The sequence below is a fragment of the Lontra canadensis genome, unplaced genomic scaffold (genome assembly GCF_010015895.1).
Source record: "Lontra canadensis isolate GAN:19392208 unplaced genomic scaffold, GSC_riverotter_1.0 scaffold4, whole genome shotgun sequence".
In the NCBI taxonomy this organism is placed as follows: domain Eukaryota; kingdom Metazoa; phylum Chordata; class Mammalia; order Carnivora; family Mustelidae; genus Lontra; species Lontra canadensis.
Window position 1 is genome coordinate 16,662,303 of NW_022630998.1, and position 17,961 is coordinate 16,680,263.

The following is a 17,961-nucleotide window of genomic DNA, read 5'->3' on the forward strand; positions in this document are numbered from 1 at the left end:
TAAAGCATATAGTCCTGAGAATTTAGTTGTTTCGCTGTAGTATTCATTGACATAATAAAAAGCATATACATAATTCCAAAAATCTTTTTTAAAAACAAATTACTCAAATGGATAATCTCTTTAAAAATGAACTTTTAAATATAGACATTAATTTTGTTATTAGTGTTGACTTAAAGGTTGTGGATGGTAATTTTAAGCATATGCGTAAATAGTGACAGTAGTAAAATGAACCCTCATGTGTACATCATATAGCTTCACATTTTATCTCATGGCCAATCTAGTTTAATCTCAAAATCCTCCCACCTGCTCAATTATTTTGGATTATTTTGAAATACAATTTTTTTTTAAGGTTTTTATTTATTTATCAGAGAGCAAGTGAGCACAAGCTGGGGAGCGGCAGGTGCAGCAGACAGAGGGAGAAACAGGCTCCCTGCTGAGCAAGGAGCCTGATGTGGGACTCCATCCCAGGATCCTGTGATCATGACCTGGGCTGAAGGCAGACGCTTAACTGACTGAGCTACTCAGGTGTCCTTGAAATACAATTTCTACGATTTCTACGTATGTTCTGCATGATAGGTAATAGTAATGGGGAAAACAAATGTTACAGTTAAGGTTCATCTCCTTGTTATAATTACAAATATTAGAATTGAGGAGCACCTGGGTAGCTCAGACTTTTTAAACGTCTGACTCTTGATTTTGTCTCAGGTCATGATCTCAGGGTTTGTGACATCAAGCCCAGTGTCGGGCTCCTCTCTGGGCCCGGAGCCTGCTTAGGATTCTCTCTCTCCCTCTACCCCTCCCCCCATTTCTCTCTCTCTCTCCTTCTCTCTCCTTCCCATTTAAAAAAAAAAAATTACAGAATTAGAGATTTGTATTGTTATTAATATTATAACAAATTTTGTATGTATTTTATGAAACTAACATTTAGCGACTTGCAAATGTATATATAGTAGCCTTTATTTCTCATCTGATTCTCTGAATGTTTAGAAGAGAAATTTTGAGTTTACTGTCTAACTCATATTCAACATGACTAAACCCAGTCATTTTTTAAATTAGTCATGCTAATTGTGACCCTTTCTAGCATCTAATTCTAGCAGTTTTATTCTCATTTATTCAGTTGGAGGCTTTAAGGTGGTAGAAGCATACTGTAGAGTTTATAATAGCATTTTGACTTGGATTGGTAATGTAGAATGCTAAAAGGAACCGTTGGGTTCCTTAGCCATAGCAGCGGCATTAGTTGGTTTTCAGAACCATACAGATGGGTAGATATATTCCAGGTTTTCTCAAACCTTTGGTATTTATTTGATGGCTTATAAATGAGGTGGATACACATTTTAAAATAAAGGTGGTATGGTCTCTGTTACCATCCAGCTGAACTCTCCTCATTTTTTAAATGACTACTCTAGGGTAATACATTTTAAATAGTAGGTCGTAGTACGTTAAAGGATTAGGATCCATTCTTACTGAAAGAGAATAGTGTAAATTAGAATAGAAAATACAGTGTACCTTTTTTAGAGTACTAGTTCATCAAACTTTTATGCCTGTGTGTGTGTGCATGCACGTGCATGTGTATACTGCATCATGATATGAAATGTATATATAAGAAATAGTCCAAGAAGTTTGAAAGCCATTGCCTTTGGCCACTAATACTTTTTTTTTTTTTTTTTTTTTTTTTTTTTAGTTTTAAGTATTTCCTCAGTACATAAAAATTTCTGTATTTTTTTCCTCTAGTCCTGTTGAAGTGAATAATGGTCTATAAAAACAACTAAAATGAAGTCCCTGACTTAATGAATTCCAGGATATAGTTAGAAGAAAGATACATGAGGCACCTGGATGGCTCACTTGGTTAAGCGTCTGCCTGCAGCTTAGGTCATGATCCCTGCGTCTCGGGATTAGGCCCTGCTCAGCTGGCTCCCTGCTCCTTGTGCTCTTTTTTTCCTCTGTCAAATAAATAATTAAAATCTTTTTTTAAAAAAAGAGATACATGTATACAAATAATTATAATATTGTGAAGGCGTTACTAAAAACATATGAGCAAAATATTGTGAATATGTGGGTTGGAACAGTGATGTACCTGGAGAAACTGGAGAAGGTTACATAAAGAATATGATAATTTTGAGTAATGTTAGAGCTGAAAGTTTTATCTCTTGCTTCAGAGAGGAATCATTCTCTGGAGTGAAAAGTAGGGGGAATACTACCTATACTGAGCTCTAAATCACTCCCTCCATAAAGCCTTGCCCCTGATTCCATTTCCCTCATCTCTAGTTCTTTAATGAGCAATCAGTCCATATTTATATCTTTAATTCTCAAAAGTTTCACTTTTTTCCCATGGTATTTTGTCTCTACTAGAAATTCTTGCTCAGTATTTGTTTGTCGAAGAGATGAGCCAATGAATTTACATTATCTATGTACAGAACTTATTCTTTCAAAAAATGTTTATGACATTAACATTATTATAATATATCAGAGAACCAGTTAAGGTGTTCTCTATGCCAGAAATTTACACTATTCTCTTTCAGTAAGAACTGATCCTCAAAACACAGAGGCTCAAAATAGTTACTTTTCATTCTCAGTGAGCTTTACCCCTTGAGGTTTTTAAGGTACTGTGGCTCGTGGGTCAGCTTTGCTATTCCTAATCTTAATACATGGCTTCTCTTCCTCTGTGACTGTCATTTTCAGCCAGCAGGAAGAAAATGGGGAGGGAGTGGTAGGATTTAAGACAAGTCACTTTGTTAAGGCTGTGATGTAAAAATCCTATATCACTTCTAGCCGTATCCCTTTGGTTGGATGGAACCTGTTTACATGGCCACATCTAGCTGAAAGCTGGGCATATAGCAGTGAAAATTTCAGGACAGTTACGTACTACTAAAGGTTAGACAAAATGGATACTGGGTGAGTGAGGTGGAGCAAGTAGACAATATAAACATATGGCACAAATAGAAAGAAATGTTATTTCAAAATAAATCACTCCTGTCATACTAAGAAATCAGTGGCTTTCATTTTTCTTAATTTTCTTTCTTTATATGTATTCATCATTTGTACACTTTTGTTATCATAGTATTGGTATTTGGCTTTGTCATTTACTCTTCTCTGAGCCTCAGTTGTTTATTATACGAAAGTGAAAGGATTAAATTAGAACCCAGGATCTGGCACAGAGCACCAAGTAGTAATTATGATCTGTTTCCTTTTTTTATTAAGCAATTTGTATTGAAAATTTTAGTATATCTGTAGGTTTAACTCACAGGCATTTTATATATCTACATTGACAGTTATGGCATTCCGAAGAACAGCTAAAGTAGTCCTTGGAGTAATAATTGATCTTGAACTCGGGAAAAAGAACTTTTTTTTTTCCTAATAGTTGTCAGTGTTGAGTTCCTATAATATGTCAGACTGTATGCTTTACATCTCTTTTAATCTTTACAGTAATCCTTAAGTATGTTTATTATTCCCATGTGACAGAAACTTGAGGCTTGTCTAATGGGTGTACATATATAAATATAATAACAATAAGAAGAAGGAGCTAGAAAGCTAGGAAAAAAAAAGTTGAACTTCAGAGCACTCATCAGGTTAGGTCTGAATTTTCCCCGTAAGTGTCTTTCAAAAATTCTACCAAAATTCCCCCAAAGAAGTCCTTTTGAATGGTTTTGACTCTTAAACAGTAATCAGGGGAGGGAATAAGGCATGAAGTAAGAATTTAGTGCAATATGTTTATTCCTTAAAATAGTTAATACATTTCTTTGTTTATGTATTACTGTGTTTGTCAGGCATACAACTTTCTATTAATATTTCTGTGGGAAATCAGTTTACCTTTTTTCAGTGTATTCTACAGCTTTCCTGCCCTACCTCCTCAGAGTCTACTCCATCTAAATACTATGACCATTTTAAAAAATTTTGAAAATGATAAAGTGGGGAAATGGCATATCCGAGGAGGAAAATCTTGATGTCCTAGGGACAAAAGAAGAAAATAAAAGAATACATTATTTAATGGAATTAAAATGAGAAATCATTGATGTAAGCCTTTGATACAGGCAGTTTGACATATATGTTTGAATACACAGCCTTTTTTTTTTTTTCCCTTCCCTGCTATTGTTTTGAGAGGTTCTTTTTATTGCTCCTTGGTATTTCTACACCCATCCAATAACTCTTTCTTTATTTCTTCTCCCCCTCCACCCCCAGTCCTATACCACTTTCTTGGCTTTTTCAGTCTATTCCTGTTAGTTTATCAGGGCCAGTTTCTTCTTTTATCTGATGGTAAGGAAAGCAGCTGCTCATTGTTACCATTTTCTTAGAAGATCATTCACATTTTATTCTTTATTCCTTTATGTGCCATTGCAGACATAGTTTCCAATTTCTGTGATAAAAACAGCAAAAAAATACTTGAACATTTTTTTTTCTTATAATATAGAAGAATCTTTGTTTATTCACTTGAGAATATGTTCTTCTCATCTACCCATTATAGGCCTTGGTATTTTCTTTAAAGGATTGATTTGAGTGGAGAGTAAAGTGCGGAACAAGGAGGTGGTGTTGCTATTCTGTCGTATGCGAGGCTGAGCTAACATAGACTCTCCTAAAGTAAAGTATATCCTACCCACAAGCACATGAAAATCCTAAATAAAATTGGGAAAATGGGTGAAAAGTAAGTGCACTGCTGAACTTCAGAGAAAACCTTCATGTGCCAGGAACAAAAGGGACCTTGAACTCAGCAGTAAGGAGCAGTAAGCTCTGAGCAAACATGGCAGTACAGGGAAGATGTAAAAAAGATGGAAATATACATGGTCTCTGAATAGGAGGCTGAGGTTAGAGTTGAAATTAAGTATTTGATTAGGGAATTAAGTCTCTTTAAAGTTGGGACCCTGGAAGGCTTGCCTCCTCTGGAAAGAATCTAGAAAAACTTCTATGTTACCTTTAAGGACACTTTTTCTTGTTGTTGTAAAGATAAATTAGAATATAGTTATGAAGATATTTTGAAATCTATGAAGTGCTATTAAATTTTGTCTAGAGTAAAATGAGAGAAAGGGCCATAAGGGCCAGGCAGATAATGTAAATGAATGAAGGTGTCTGGGTATAAGATACTTATTTGGGGGAGGTGACTAGTGAAGATCATATAGAGATTTGGTGATTATAGGCATCATTGTAAGGAACCAATGCTACTTGGTTATAGACAATTGTGAGCATGTGGACAATGGACCTAGTTTGGTGTTCTAGATATTCCGATTCTTCAAAATTATTTTCCCCATAACAATTTTAAATTAGATAACTTAAGAAAGAAAAAAACCCAAAAAGAATTAGAGAAACCAGGAGGAAAGAACAAGAAAATTATAAGAGATTTAGGCTTATGATGTTTTTGAAAAAAAAGCAGAGAGGTAGTAATATTAACTGTTTATCGAGTCAAATAGAGTTCTAGAGAGTAGAGATAGATTTAAGTAGTAACACTCCTATGATAGAACTGGCTTATATTAAGCATTGTACTAAGTGCCAGACATCCTGCCTAGGTATCTTATGTAATCAGTGGAGATCTAGAAAAACTTGATTGGAGAAGTGAAGGATGAATAGAGAAGGAGTACTAGTGAAGACTGCAGAAGAGTTGCAAAAATAGTACCAAGAAATTCTTTGTATATCTTTTGCCCAGATTCATTACTTTTTAATTTTTTGCCTTTATACATACATATCTGAATACTTGATACATATATAATACATATTTATTTTTCCTGAATTTTTTAAGAGCAGTGTTGCAAAAATCATGCCCCTTTAGGCATTGATACTTCAGTATATATTTTCTAAGAACAAAGGTACCCCTTTACAGAAATTATGTATAGTTATTAAATTAAGAAAAGTTTACATTGATATAATACTTTAATCTTTAGTCATTATTCCATTATGGTCAATCATCCTTATCATTTTTCAGTACAGGTCCAGTCTAAGATCACATATTGCATTTGGCTGTCACGTCTCTTTAATCTGTAACACTTTTCTTTGTTTTTCATGACATTAGCATTTTGAAGATGATAGGCTAGTTATTTTACAGAATGTATTTCTCAATTTGTGCTTGTCTTATGTTCACTTATGATTAGATCTAAGTTATGCATCTCCTACCATATGCATCCCTGGCTGGAGTACTGTGTAAGTGATGATACATCTCTCTCAAAAGTATATCTAGAGGCTCATGTTTTCTGCCTGTCCCTATTGATGATGTTAGTTTTGATCATCAGGACAAGGTGGTACCTGGTTTTTCAACTAGTTTCAAATTTATCTGTTATACTAAAAAGCAGTTTCTGAGAAATTAACTTGAGACTACAAATATCTACTCATCAGACTCTTTCCTTAGATTTAGCTTGTATTGACGATTCTTGCCTAAACCTATTTTCTGTAATAATTGCAAAATGGTAATTTTCTAACACTGCTCTCCTGGTCACATTAATCAGTTGGCATTCAGAGCCCTATCAGAACCCTCCCCTGTCTTTCTTCCTGTCTAACTACCTACCTACCTACTTATCATCAGAATGGACTCAAGGATTCCTGTTTTACCGAGGAATAACTTTTTAATGATCTCTTTTGATACTCAGGTCAATTTGGCCAATGAAAGCTTCTTCAGGGTGGTTCCTGTGTCCTGTCTTGTTTTTTTCCTATTCTTTTAACATGTCCCCATTTTTTTCTTTTCCTTCCTTTCCAAGTATTTTGCTTTTTGGCGTAGGAAGATAGTTTAGATTCATCTTCTATTTTCCTGTCCCAAGAATCTGCTATTTTTTTTTTTTTTTTAAGATTTTATTTCAGAGGGAGTAAGAGAGCATGAACATTGGGGAGGAGCAGAGGGAGAGGGAGAAGCATGCTCCCTACTAAGCATGGAACCTGGTGTGGAGCGCCATCCTAGGACTCTGGGATCATTCCCTGAGCCAAAGGCAGACACCTAACTGACTGAGCCACCTGGGCACCCCTAGAATCTGCCATTTCTGAAAGGTCTCTCAGTTCATATAAGTGTATAATAGTACTTAGCTATCAGGATCTGGGTGCTATGTGATTACAAATTTAACACTTCAAAGTGGATGTTTTTATATTGGTTAATAAATAGCAAATCAGAAGATATACTGTCATAAATGCAAAAAGATATATGCAAAGAGCCATCTTTTTGTATCAATGTGATATCACAGGAATGGAAACAAAGCATGTTCATCATTGAGGGTCAAGTTGGATTGGTGATGATTCTACAAAAGGGAGTATGTGCAGTTGTATGAAGGAAGGGGGAACATATCTACTGCTGTGGAATGATCTCTAGAATACAATATATATGTATATGATATATCATTTATTTAATAGTGTTAATATGTTAATGATTACTTATGAAGGAGGAGATAGAAACATACATTTCTTAAGCATAATTTGCTTACATTGAAAAAAGGGAAAATAAATTTAAAATTTTAAAAAAGAACCATAGGGGAGAGAAGAGGACATAGTATAGAGGAGACAAGGATGGATGGTAGATTTTAACTACTGTAAACCCAAGTTGGACCCAAGTAAATAATAAAGCAAGATTAAATCGAGATGAATAAAAAAGTAGTCTCTAAAATGAAAAAAAAAAAAAAAAGCAAATGATTGTAGGTAAGCCAAATTGGTGGCTATATAGAAATAAACTATTTCAGGTGACTTTAAAACAATAATTTGATTCTAGGAGTGTGTATTCCTGAAGGACAAAAAGAATTGTAAAGAAATCTTGGTATTTAGTAATCATGTTGTTAATAATATCAGTATTATTGGGGTGCCTGGGTGGCTCAGTAGGTTAAAGCCTCTGCCTTCGGCTCAGGTCACGATCCCCGGGTCCTGGGATCGAGCCCCATGTCGGGCTCTCTGCTCAGCAGGGAGCCTGCTTCCTCCTCTCTCTCTTTCTCTGCCTGCCTCTTTGCCTACTTGTGAGCTCTGTCTGTCAAATAAATAAATAAAATCCTTAAAAAAAATATCGGTATTATTTTGGAACTATTATATATAATCTAAGATAGACAGTAATTTTGTTAATGTTATTTGGAACCAAAAAACTCAACCCAAGTGATATTATAAATATAAAACTAAAGAAATAAAAACCCTGCAAATTAAAATTGGAAATGCTAGTATAAATTCTTAATGCATTGTCTCTTAAAGTATTTATTCTAGGTCATTCCATTAAAAACAAAACTTTTTAAAGATTTTGTTTGTTAGAGAAAGAGTGCACAGTAGGGGGAGCAGCAGGCAGAGGGAGATGCAGGCTCCCTGCTGAGGTAGGAGCCCTTTGGGAGTCTGCATCCCAGGACCCTGGGATCAAGATCTGAGCTGAGGGCAGATGCTTTGCTGACTGAGCCACCCAGGAGCCCCTGAAAACAAAATTAAAAGCAGTGACCAATCCCTAGTTATAGGCTCACTTAGTACTCAGATTGAAATGTAAGTTCTAAGCTAAACAGAAACAGGGCTTTTGATGAAATACCTGAATTAGATTCTGAAATATGCAAGATGAGCCTGGTTCTTCTTGTCACACCAGAAAGTGAGGAAGCTATCAAAGAGTACTTGAGTTCTTGTCAAAAGGACTTCAGAACTAATAAAGGGTTTCCTGTTGGCTAAAGATGGGGCAATTTGGACATCAACAATGATACAGTGGATTAAAATTCATCAGATAGTTCAAATCCATGAGTTAATGAGACAGATAAATTATTGACTTGGAAAGGATGCTAGCAATTTAACTTTCAAAACTGACAAGGAAGAGAAATGAAAGTGGCTTTCATGTATGAACTGTACCTTAAGATTAACAATTACGGAAGTTTCTCATTATAGAAGTATTCCACCTATTAATGAAATTATATAATGGGTAAATAAAGATAGATCACCATTTTACTGCCTCTAAATAAATTGGTTTGATAAAGCAATCATGACCAATGGCTGCTAAAAACGTTAGATACAGAGCTTATAGGAAACTGTGTAATGAATAGATAAGGCTGAAAATGCCACAGCTGAAACTTAACCTCACTCAAAAAGGACAACCAAACTTAAGTATCTTTTGATAGAAGTCCATAACAACTCAAAAATTATTCTTGCTAAGGAAAGCTGAATTTGAATCTGAGTCTCTTGATCTAAGAGTTTACAAGAACTATAAGGGCCAGAAAAATATGTTAATACCACAGGGTTGAAGTTAGCAAAATCTGAAAAAGCAAGAAAAACTACCTAATTTCTTCCACAAAATAAATTGCAAGAGAAAACAAAGAGGAAGAGGGAACTGTCAGATTAATGAAGGAAACTTAAAGAGTCAGAGAAAAAGAAATACCATATGATTTCACTGATATGTGGAATTTAAGAAAATGAATGAGCAAAGGAAAAAAGGCAAACCAAGAAACAGATTTTTAACCAGAGAACAAACTGATGGTTTCCAGAAGTGGGGTGGTTGGGGGGGGGTGGGATTAGTTAACTAGGTGATGGGGTTTAGGAGTGCACTTGTGGTGAGTACCTGGTGACGTTTGGAAGTATTGAATCACTGTACTGTATACCTGAAACTAATATTACACTGTAAAATAAGTAACTGGAATTTAAATAAAAACTTAAATGAAAGAGACTTAAAAAAATATGATTCAAGTATAATTTGTGAATCTCACTTGGATTCCTATTCAGTCAGTTGAAGAAACAAAATTGTGACTAAAGAGGTAAACTGAACTAGATATTTAATATTATTTAATGTTTAATTTCATATTGAAATTCAGAAGTAAATGGTATTTTAAAGATATGGTACTGGTATTGTGGATATTTAAAAATAGTGTTAAACTTTTTATTTGTATTACCTAAATATTTATGGATAAAATTTTTAAATGCCTGAGATTGTATGTGCTTGGGAAGCTGGATTATTTGAAACAAGATTGGTATATTGATAATTGTGAAGCTTGTTTTTAGATATATGGTAGTTCATTACATTGCTCTCTTGTTTGTATTTGAATAGAAAAACAAGCCTGCAAAGAGACTTTAATTTGAATTGCTGTTTTATTATTTAAATGTTGTATTCCTATTTAATTTACCCTCAGAAAACAATTTTATCAGAGTGCCCATAAATTTATGGTGGGTTTTGTTTTGTAAATGGAGAAAGGTGAGGAATACAGTGTTTCTTTTAATCCACCACTTAATTGTAATGTGGTAGCTGGATTTAATATAATAAGGATAACGCTTAAGTAAACTCTTATGTGACTTATGTTGTATAGATTATTGATATTGGTTGTTACCTAAATAAATAAAACATTAGTTGGAGCTCAGCAATATTTCTTTTCTTTTTTTTTTTTTTAAAGATTTTATTAATTTATTTGACAGAGGGAGAGAGATCACAAGTAGGCAGAGAGGCAGGCAGAGAGAGAGGAGGAAGCAGGCTCCCTGTTGAGCAGAGAGCCCGATGTGGGGCTCATCCCAGGACCCTGGTATCATTACCTGAGCTGAAGGCAGAGGCTTAACCCACTGAGCCACCCAGGCGCTCCTCAGAAATATTTCTTGTAGACCAATTATATTTGTGAATTATACAAGCATTTGAACCCATATATTATCTTTGATCTGTTTGTTTATATGTACATCCAACCACCCATCAAAGATACTGGGCTCTTCATTTGGTGTTCAGTATACAAAGGACAAGTAAAAATCCCAACACTTTTGAAACATATAGTAGAATATGAAAGATAGGATACCAAAAATACCAAAGAAAACAGTACTACAGCATTCATTACAAAATGGACGCACAGCCAAGATTGTGGTATCTACATAACGTTTTGGAAGTGTTGAGGAAGGATACCTAATTTAAGGTTGAATTGAGAATAATGGAGTCAGGAAAAATGTTGGAGAAATCCTCTGAGATGAGGCTCAAGTAGGAATTCTATAATGAGGGAAAAAAAAAGAAGTACTTGAGCAAAAGCAGGAAGTGGAAAGAGAAACTGGCTCTCAGAATTACAAGTAGTTTGCCATTGCTAGAACTAAGGATTTAAGTGGGAAACTGGCTGGAAATAGGTTGGTAAAGACAAATTCCTGAAAGCCCTCATAGGTGTTTGCATTTTGTTATAGAAACACTGGCCACGCCCAGATTTTTATTCTGGAAAGAGCATTTACAGGAGTGGGCTGAAACAATTACTTTAATAGGGAGGAGTTTTTCAACAATTTTAGCTCAAAATTTTTTGTCCGAATATAGATTTTTTTTTCCTGAACCTGTGTCTGTTTTTCCTAAAATTTTTAGGATTTTCTTTTTTAAAAAGTTATGTAAAACATTTACATGTTTTCAAACTGAGGACTCCCATTTCAAACCTTGTCCTGCTATTCTTCCTCTGTCCCTCCCTCTGTAGATAACCTTTTTTTTTTTTTTGTAAGATTTTATTTTTTGGTTGAGGGAGAGCACAAACGGGGAGCAGCAGAAGGAGAGAGAGAAGCAGGCTTCCCACCAAGCAGGGAGCCTGATGCCGGGCTCAAACCCAGGACCCCAGGATCATGATCTGAGCCGAAGGCAGTTGCTCAGCCGACTGAGCCACCCAGGCACCCCTGTAGATAACCATTTTTAACTTTAATTGTTGGCATATACTGCCATTATTGCTATTTTAAAAATATGAGCAAATAATGTGTATTTTTCCCTCATACAAAGGAAGCATACTATAAACATTGTTTTATATCTTGTTTTTTTTGTTTGTGTTTTACTTAACTATATTCTGGAGATTGTTCTGTGGCAGTATAAAATATTTCTTAATCTTTGTATACTCTTAATCCTACTAAGAACAACTAGATAAAGGAAGTACTTTATATTTCTAATACGTAAGGTAAAATACATTCTATAATAGGTTTGTGCCATTAGAGTAACCTGGATTCAGGCTGTTTGCTTTTCTCTCCAGCCAGAACTACTATAACCTAAAGAATATGAAGGGAAAGATTCCTCCTTTCACTTAGAATTTTGATTTATGTTTATTTTTTAAAGATTTTATTTATTTATTTATTTGACAGAGATCACTAGTAGGCAGAGAAGCAGGCAGAGAGAAGGGAAGGGAAGCCAGCTCCCTGCTGAGCAGAGAGCCTGATGCGGGGCTCGATCCCAGGACCCTGAGATCATGACCTGAGACGAAGGCAGAGGCTTTAACCTACTGAGCCACCCAGGCACCCCTAGAATTTTGATTTATTAACAAAGAATGTTGACTAGCCACTCATCTGGAATGACTAATCAATACACAATCAAGAATATAGCCCATGATAGCCCCCCAAATTCAGTCATTCCTGTCTATTTTTTGAGTATCTATTGGGCACCTTTATCTGTGTAAAGTTCTGTGGTTAAGTACTCTGGAAAAAAATAAAATGGTGTCTTCAAGAAGCTTATAAGCAATTCTCCTTTTCTATCAATCACACTTTTTTTCTCAGTGTTTCCTAATTAATCTGTTAGACTTGGTTGTATATGTAGTGCTCCCTATACACCTAGATCACTTACCTTAAAATAGCATAGAACGACACTTATTGGTTAACATGACTGTCTCTCCATATGAAGTTAGAGGTATTTTGTTTTGTTTTTGAAGTTAGAGGTTTTTTAATGGTAAGGATTTTGTGTGCTCTAGGTCTTGCCAGTGCCTAATACATGATATTGTCTCTGTAAAGTTTATTGAGTAAATGAAAGTGGGTTGAAGGAAAAATAAAATTATATGTCAGGAAAAGTATCTTAATATTCGTGCTGAAATTTCTCAGAAGGGACACAAGTAAAATATGGTAAGTGGGATTGGTTTGTCAACAAGGCACTGTGCTGATTTTGGATCTCTGGACCATGACCAATGGTTAAAAATTTTGGCAAAAGTGATTGTGGGGTGCCTGCGTGGCTCATTTGGTTATGCTTCTGACTTTTGATTTTGGCTCAGGTCATGATCTCAGGAACAAGAGATTGAGCCCCCTGTTGGGCTCTGCACTCAGTGGGGAGTCCGCTTAAAGATTCTCTTTCCCTTTTCCTCTGCTCCTCTTCTTACTTGCATCCATGCTCTCTTTCTCTCTCTCTTTAAAATAAATGAATAAATCTTTTTTAAAAAAAGTGGTCTTGATATCATAGACTTTAAAAGGCAAATTTTTTCTGTTTCTGTGAAAATTTTATTCTACTAAATTTTTAGACTTTCAGATATGCAAATGTTTGCATTTTAAGCATTTAATTTATATCTAACTTTTGGAATCAGAAGTCTTCTTTCAAACTTTTATGTCTGTGTTTCCATGTGAAAACTAAACTCCTTGCTCTAGAAAAGGAGAAATTTTTATAAAGGAATTACTTTTAATATTGCCATCTATTTCTTTAGAATAATACCTCCATCTGGTGGTATTTCTGAAAATTACAGCAGAGGATGATGAAGCTTGAGTTGAGCTGTGTATACATAAACTACATTATCTGTTGTTTGTCATAACGCTAGGTGAAATTAGGGGCGCCTGAGTGGCTCAGTCGTTAAGCGTCTGCTTTCAGCACAGGTCGTGATTCCAGGGTCCTGCAATCGAGCCCCGGCATCGGGCTCCCTGCTCAGTGGGAAGCCTGCCTCTCCTTCTCCCACTCCCTCTACTTGGGTTTTCTCTCTTGCTGTGTCTCTCTCTGTCAAATAAATAAATACAATCTTTAAAAAAAAAAAAAAAAAGCTAAGTAAAAGTACATTAAAAGGTGAATCAAACGTGTATATAAAGAATTTAATGCCCTAGTTTTCAACAGTTCAGATGTAAACACTATGTGAACAAATGGCCTTGGGAATAATAGTAATTTACACAGTCACCTGTATAGTCCTGACCATTTCTAGACTACTTTGGACTGAAAATTAGTAATGGGAAAAAAAGTGGTTTCTCAATGAACTGTTAATTGCTTTCACATGTGATATACAGCGGTTAGGAAAGATTGTGAGAATTGACTATTTCAGATTTATTACTGTGGAACCATGAGAGATTCAGTGATATTCTCAGAGAAGCAATTACTGATTTTTTCTTTTAGTAAATTATATTCTATCATAGCTTAATTTCATTTTTAAAAATTTTTTGAAAGATTTTATTTATTAGAGAGAGAGAGAGCGTTAGCGTGAGTTGGGGGAGGAGCAGAGGGAGAGGGAGAAGCAGATTCTCCTCTGAGCAGGGAGCCCGATGTGTTGACTTGATCCCTAGGACCTCAGGATCATGACCCAAGCTAAAGGCAGATGCTTAACCGACTGAGCCACCCAGACACCCTTTTTCATAGCTTAATTTTAATAAATTATTTTCCCCCAGAATGGTAGAGTACAGGTATAATTTAAAAACAAGTAGAAACTAGTTTTTTTTCTACCTACGACTGTGAAAATTTTCAGTACATTAATTGTTTTCTTCACACAATTTCTTCGTTAGAGTTCCTATGGTTAAATTGCCTTTTAAGGATAGGGACTATATGGCTTCAATTGCTTGTTTTCCCAAGTTTCTAGCTTAGGATTCTGTGTTTGATAGATTTTACTTATTATCTTGGAGGAAGATTGTGATCTGATGGCTTATGTTTTTGTCAAAACTGTACTAAATCTACAAAGTAAGTCATTTATTATAGATTAATATTCTTTTTTCTATCTGTCTATAGAATGTTGAAATATGAAATAACTGAGGCTTAAAGATTTGAGGCTTTCTGCTGACTTTCAAGGAAAATTAAATTCCTAATAAATTTTGTTTGAAATCTGCTTATTTTCAAATTGTAGCCAGTCGGATGATGATTCTGGGTCAGCTTCGGGCTCAGCATCGGGTTCAAGTTCTGGAAGCAGTAGTGATGGAAGCAGTAGCCAGTCAGGTAGCAGTGACTCTGAGTCCGGATCTGAATCGGGCAGTCAGTCAGAGTCTGAATCAGACACTTCCCGAGAAAACAAAGTCCAAGCAAAACCACCGAAAGTTGATGGAGCTGAGGTAATAAAGTATCCTGAAAGATTGATTTCTTGTACTACTTTGGGAAAATTTATAACATTCTAGTCTAGCTTTTAGAAAACATTAATTTTAAACATTAAAATTTACTTTCTCAAACGTAAAGTATCTGTGGACTTGATTGGCTGGAAGAGAAGTGGTCAAGCAAGTACAAAATAAACACTTTCTAAGGCAGAAACGGAGTTTCATAAATATTCATTGTCTCATGGATAAAAATTAAAGGTTTTGTGAGATCTTTCTGTTAATCTTAGAGTGTCTGATCTGTATTTTCAAGATCTTCAAAGGAGATACTTTATTGCTGATAGGGGAATCTAAGAGAACTTGCTTCCTTGAAGATAACTTGGTAGAGTAGGCTAAGGGTCATTCTGTTTGAAAAAGGCTAATATAAGATTTACTAAAACCTATCTACTCCTCATAATAGAATACAGTAGTGTTACTTAGAGTACCAGTCATGATAAGATTTTTGGGCCAGAATGTACATCAACACATATCTTCTGCCATGGAGAAAATCTTACTGTCTAATAAATAAACGAAAATAAAAGTCAGTTGAACTGAAACTATATACTTAGTGACATAGTTGATTTGCATTCTGACTCAAGCTCTTCATCTTCACCTCACATTAATTAAAAAACCCGGCAGCCACTTTTCCAGTAGCAAAAGTGTCATAGATTGTCACTTTGTTTTTTGAAAATAATATGGAGCGCCAAAGAATATATTGATTAATATTGTTTGTTTATGAACTCAGCACACCATAAATTTTTTATATGCAACTAAAGCTCAGAATTTTATTTTAATTGCCATAATATTGTATTACACATAATGTGAGTACAGAAAAGAGTCTTAACTTATTATTTGGAGGCAGTGATAATGCTGGTGCTACTGTTCAGTAAATTAACCTTTTTTTGTTTTTTTCAAAATTTCATCCTTCACTGCTTATATTTCTGTTACAGTTTTGGAAATCTAGCCCTAGTATTCTGGCCGTTCAGAGATCTGCAATGCTCAAGAAGCAGCAGCAGCAGCAGCAGCAGCAGCAGCATCAGGCTTCATCTAATAGTGGATCAGAGGAGGTGAGTTTTCATCATGAAAGCTATTATTTTAGGGATGCCTGGGTGGCTCAGGGCATGATCCCAGGGCCCTGGGATCGAGCTCCGCGTCGGGCTCTCTGCTCAGCAGCGAGCCTGCTTCCCTTCCTCTCTCTCTCTCTGCCTGCCTCTCTGCCTACTTCTGATCTCTGTCTATCAAATAAATAAATAAAATCTTTAAAAAAAAAAAAAAAATTCTAATCATTAATAACATTAGCTTTGTTTTTTCTTTATAGGATTCCTCCAGCAGTGAAGATTCTGATGACTCATCGAATGAGGTCAAAAGGAAAAAACATAAAGAGTATGTCATTTTGTTCAGCCAGTCATTGTCGTATCAGGAAGACCTTTTGATGTTGTGTTTCTTATCTTTATGAAAAATTGTCAAAAGTAGACTTATGTAAATTCTTGCTTCATGGCATCTTATTAGATTAATTTAAACTATTAATTTTTAATATCCATTTTTCTCTGAGGACTTGAGGTTTTTGTGCCACTTGTTTATCTTCTGTAACCCCTCTCTCCTTTGTATTTTTAAATTCCAGAGTTCTACTTGGTCATAAAATCAGAAAATTTTAATAACTTGGGAAAACTATGTAGAAGTGTAGGGACCGGTGGAAATTTGGGTAATTCTGTTAATTTATGTTAATAGCTATCTTACTGTTCATCTGCATGTGAAATTTACTTTCTCTGTAGAACTCATTTAGAAACTCACTGTAATTTCCTAAACATCCTGACTCAGAAGGTGTTTAAGAGTACTTCAGATTCTAAGTTCAGTTACTTAGATGGTCTGATTTTTTTTTCTCTTTCATTTTGTCAAAAATATTATTCCATTGTCTTAGGTCTTATTTTTCTATTTGTCTTGAATATTCTGTAGTTTCACTTTGGTGTGTCTGGCTGTGGATTTGTTATTTATTTATTCCACTTTATTCACTCATATATCTTTAATGTGAAGATTCCTGTTTTTTGGACATTTTCTTATCCTGTAAATCTCTCTGGTACTGTTATTAATATATATCAGTCATATTGGATTATATCTGTTTTATATATCTGCTGGATCATCCATCTTCATTAATCTTACTGTATCATGTTTTTTTATCCCTTTATTTCTGTGCTACATTCTGGCTAATTTCCTCAGATCTGTCTTTTAGTTTATGAAGTACATTTTCAGCTACTGTGTCTCATCAGCTCTCTAAACTCTTCCACTGAGTTAGTAATTTGTAAACTTAGCAGAGGTACAGCCAAATAATTTTTAAAAATCTAGTGATTTGGGATGATGGGTAGGCTTGGTTAAATATAAAAATGAATGTAATTTGTGTTCTAAAAAATAGTGAATTGGAGATACTTTCATGTATTCCAAGTATTGCTACTTCTAATTTGCAAGCTCTAAAAAGATCTCAAGATAAAAAAGAAATTGCTTCTCATGTTTTTATCATAAACCAGATTTTAGCATATGCGCTTGCTTATGTAACTCTGACAAAGTTGTAATTGACACAAGAGATACAGAGGAATGGAGTAGAAGCAGTAGCTGTGAGAAAAGGATATGGTGTATATATAAGAATTTAATATGTATCTTCCATTTGAAGTTTATATTATAGTAGAATATTAACATGTGCAGCCAGTAATTTTTCTCTACATGTGTATTAGAATTAAATAGACTGAGTAGACTAAAAATAGCAATAAAGGTAAGCTGCTCATTGTTGGTTAAAGTGGACTGATTTTTTTTTATATATACATTTTTCTATACTGTATTTTGGGCTTCTTAATGAACATGTACTACTTTAAAAATCAGTTTCAGAGTGTATATTTTTAAAAATCACAGTCTCCAGAAAATTAAAATGAAAGGGATTAGAATCTTTTTTTTAGAGAGGGCAAATATAATTATACAAGATTTTCAAAATTAAACCCTGTGATTCTTTAAATAGCATACTATGTTTTCATCCACAAAGATAATCAGAATAACATTTCCTTATTTGCCATTCATTTAAGTGTAACTAAATGATTA

The 17,961-nt window shown here is 34.7% G+C and overlaps 1 protein-coding gene across 3 annotated transcripts in view; it reads left to right on the top strand.

The window, feature by feature from the left end:
• Nucleotides 1-17,961, top strand: part of CHD1 (chromodomain helicase DNA binding protein 1) — a 71,833-nt gene that overhangs the window by 12,205 nt on the left and 41,667 nt on the right. For all 3 annotated transcript variants that reach the window (XM_032845849.1, XM_032845864.1, XM_032845856.1), the window contains exons 3-5: nt 14,664-14,865; nt 15,831-15,947; nt 16,199-16,263. In XM_032845849.1, the coding sequence (XP_032701740.1) occupies nt 14,664-14,865; nt 15,831-15,947; nt 16,199-16,263 (384 nt within the window). The remainder of the gene's footprint in view (nt 1-14,663; nt 14,866-15,830; nt 15,948-16,198; nt 16,264-17,961) is intronic.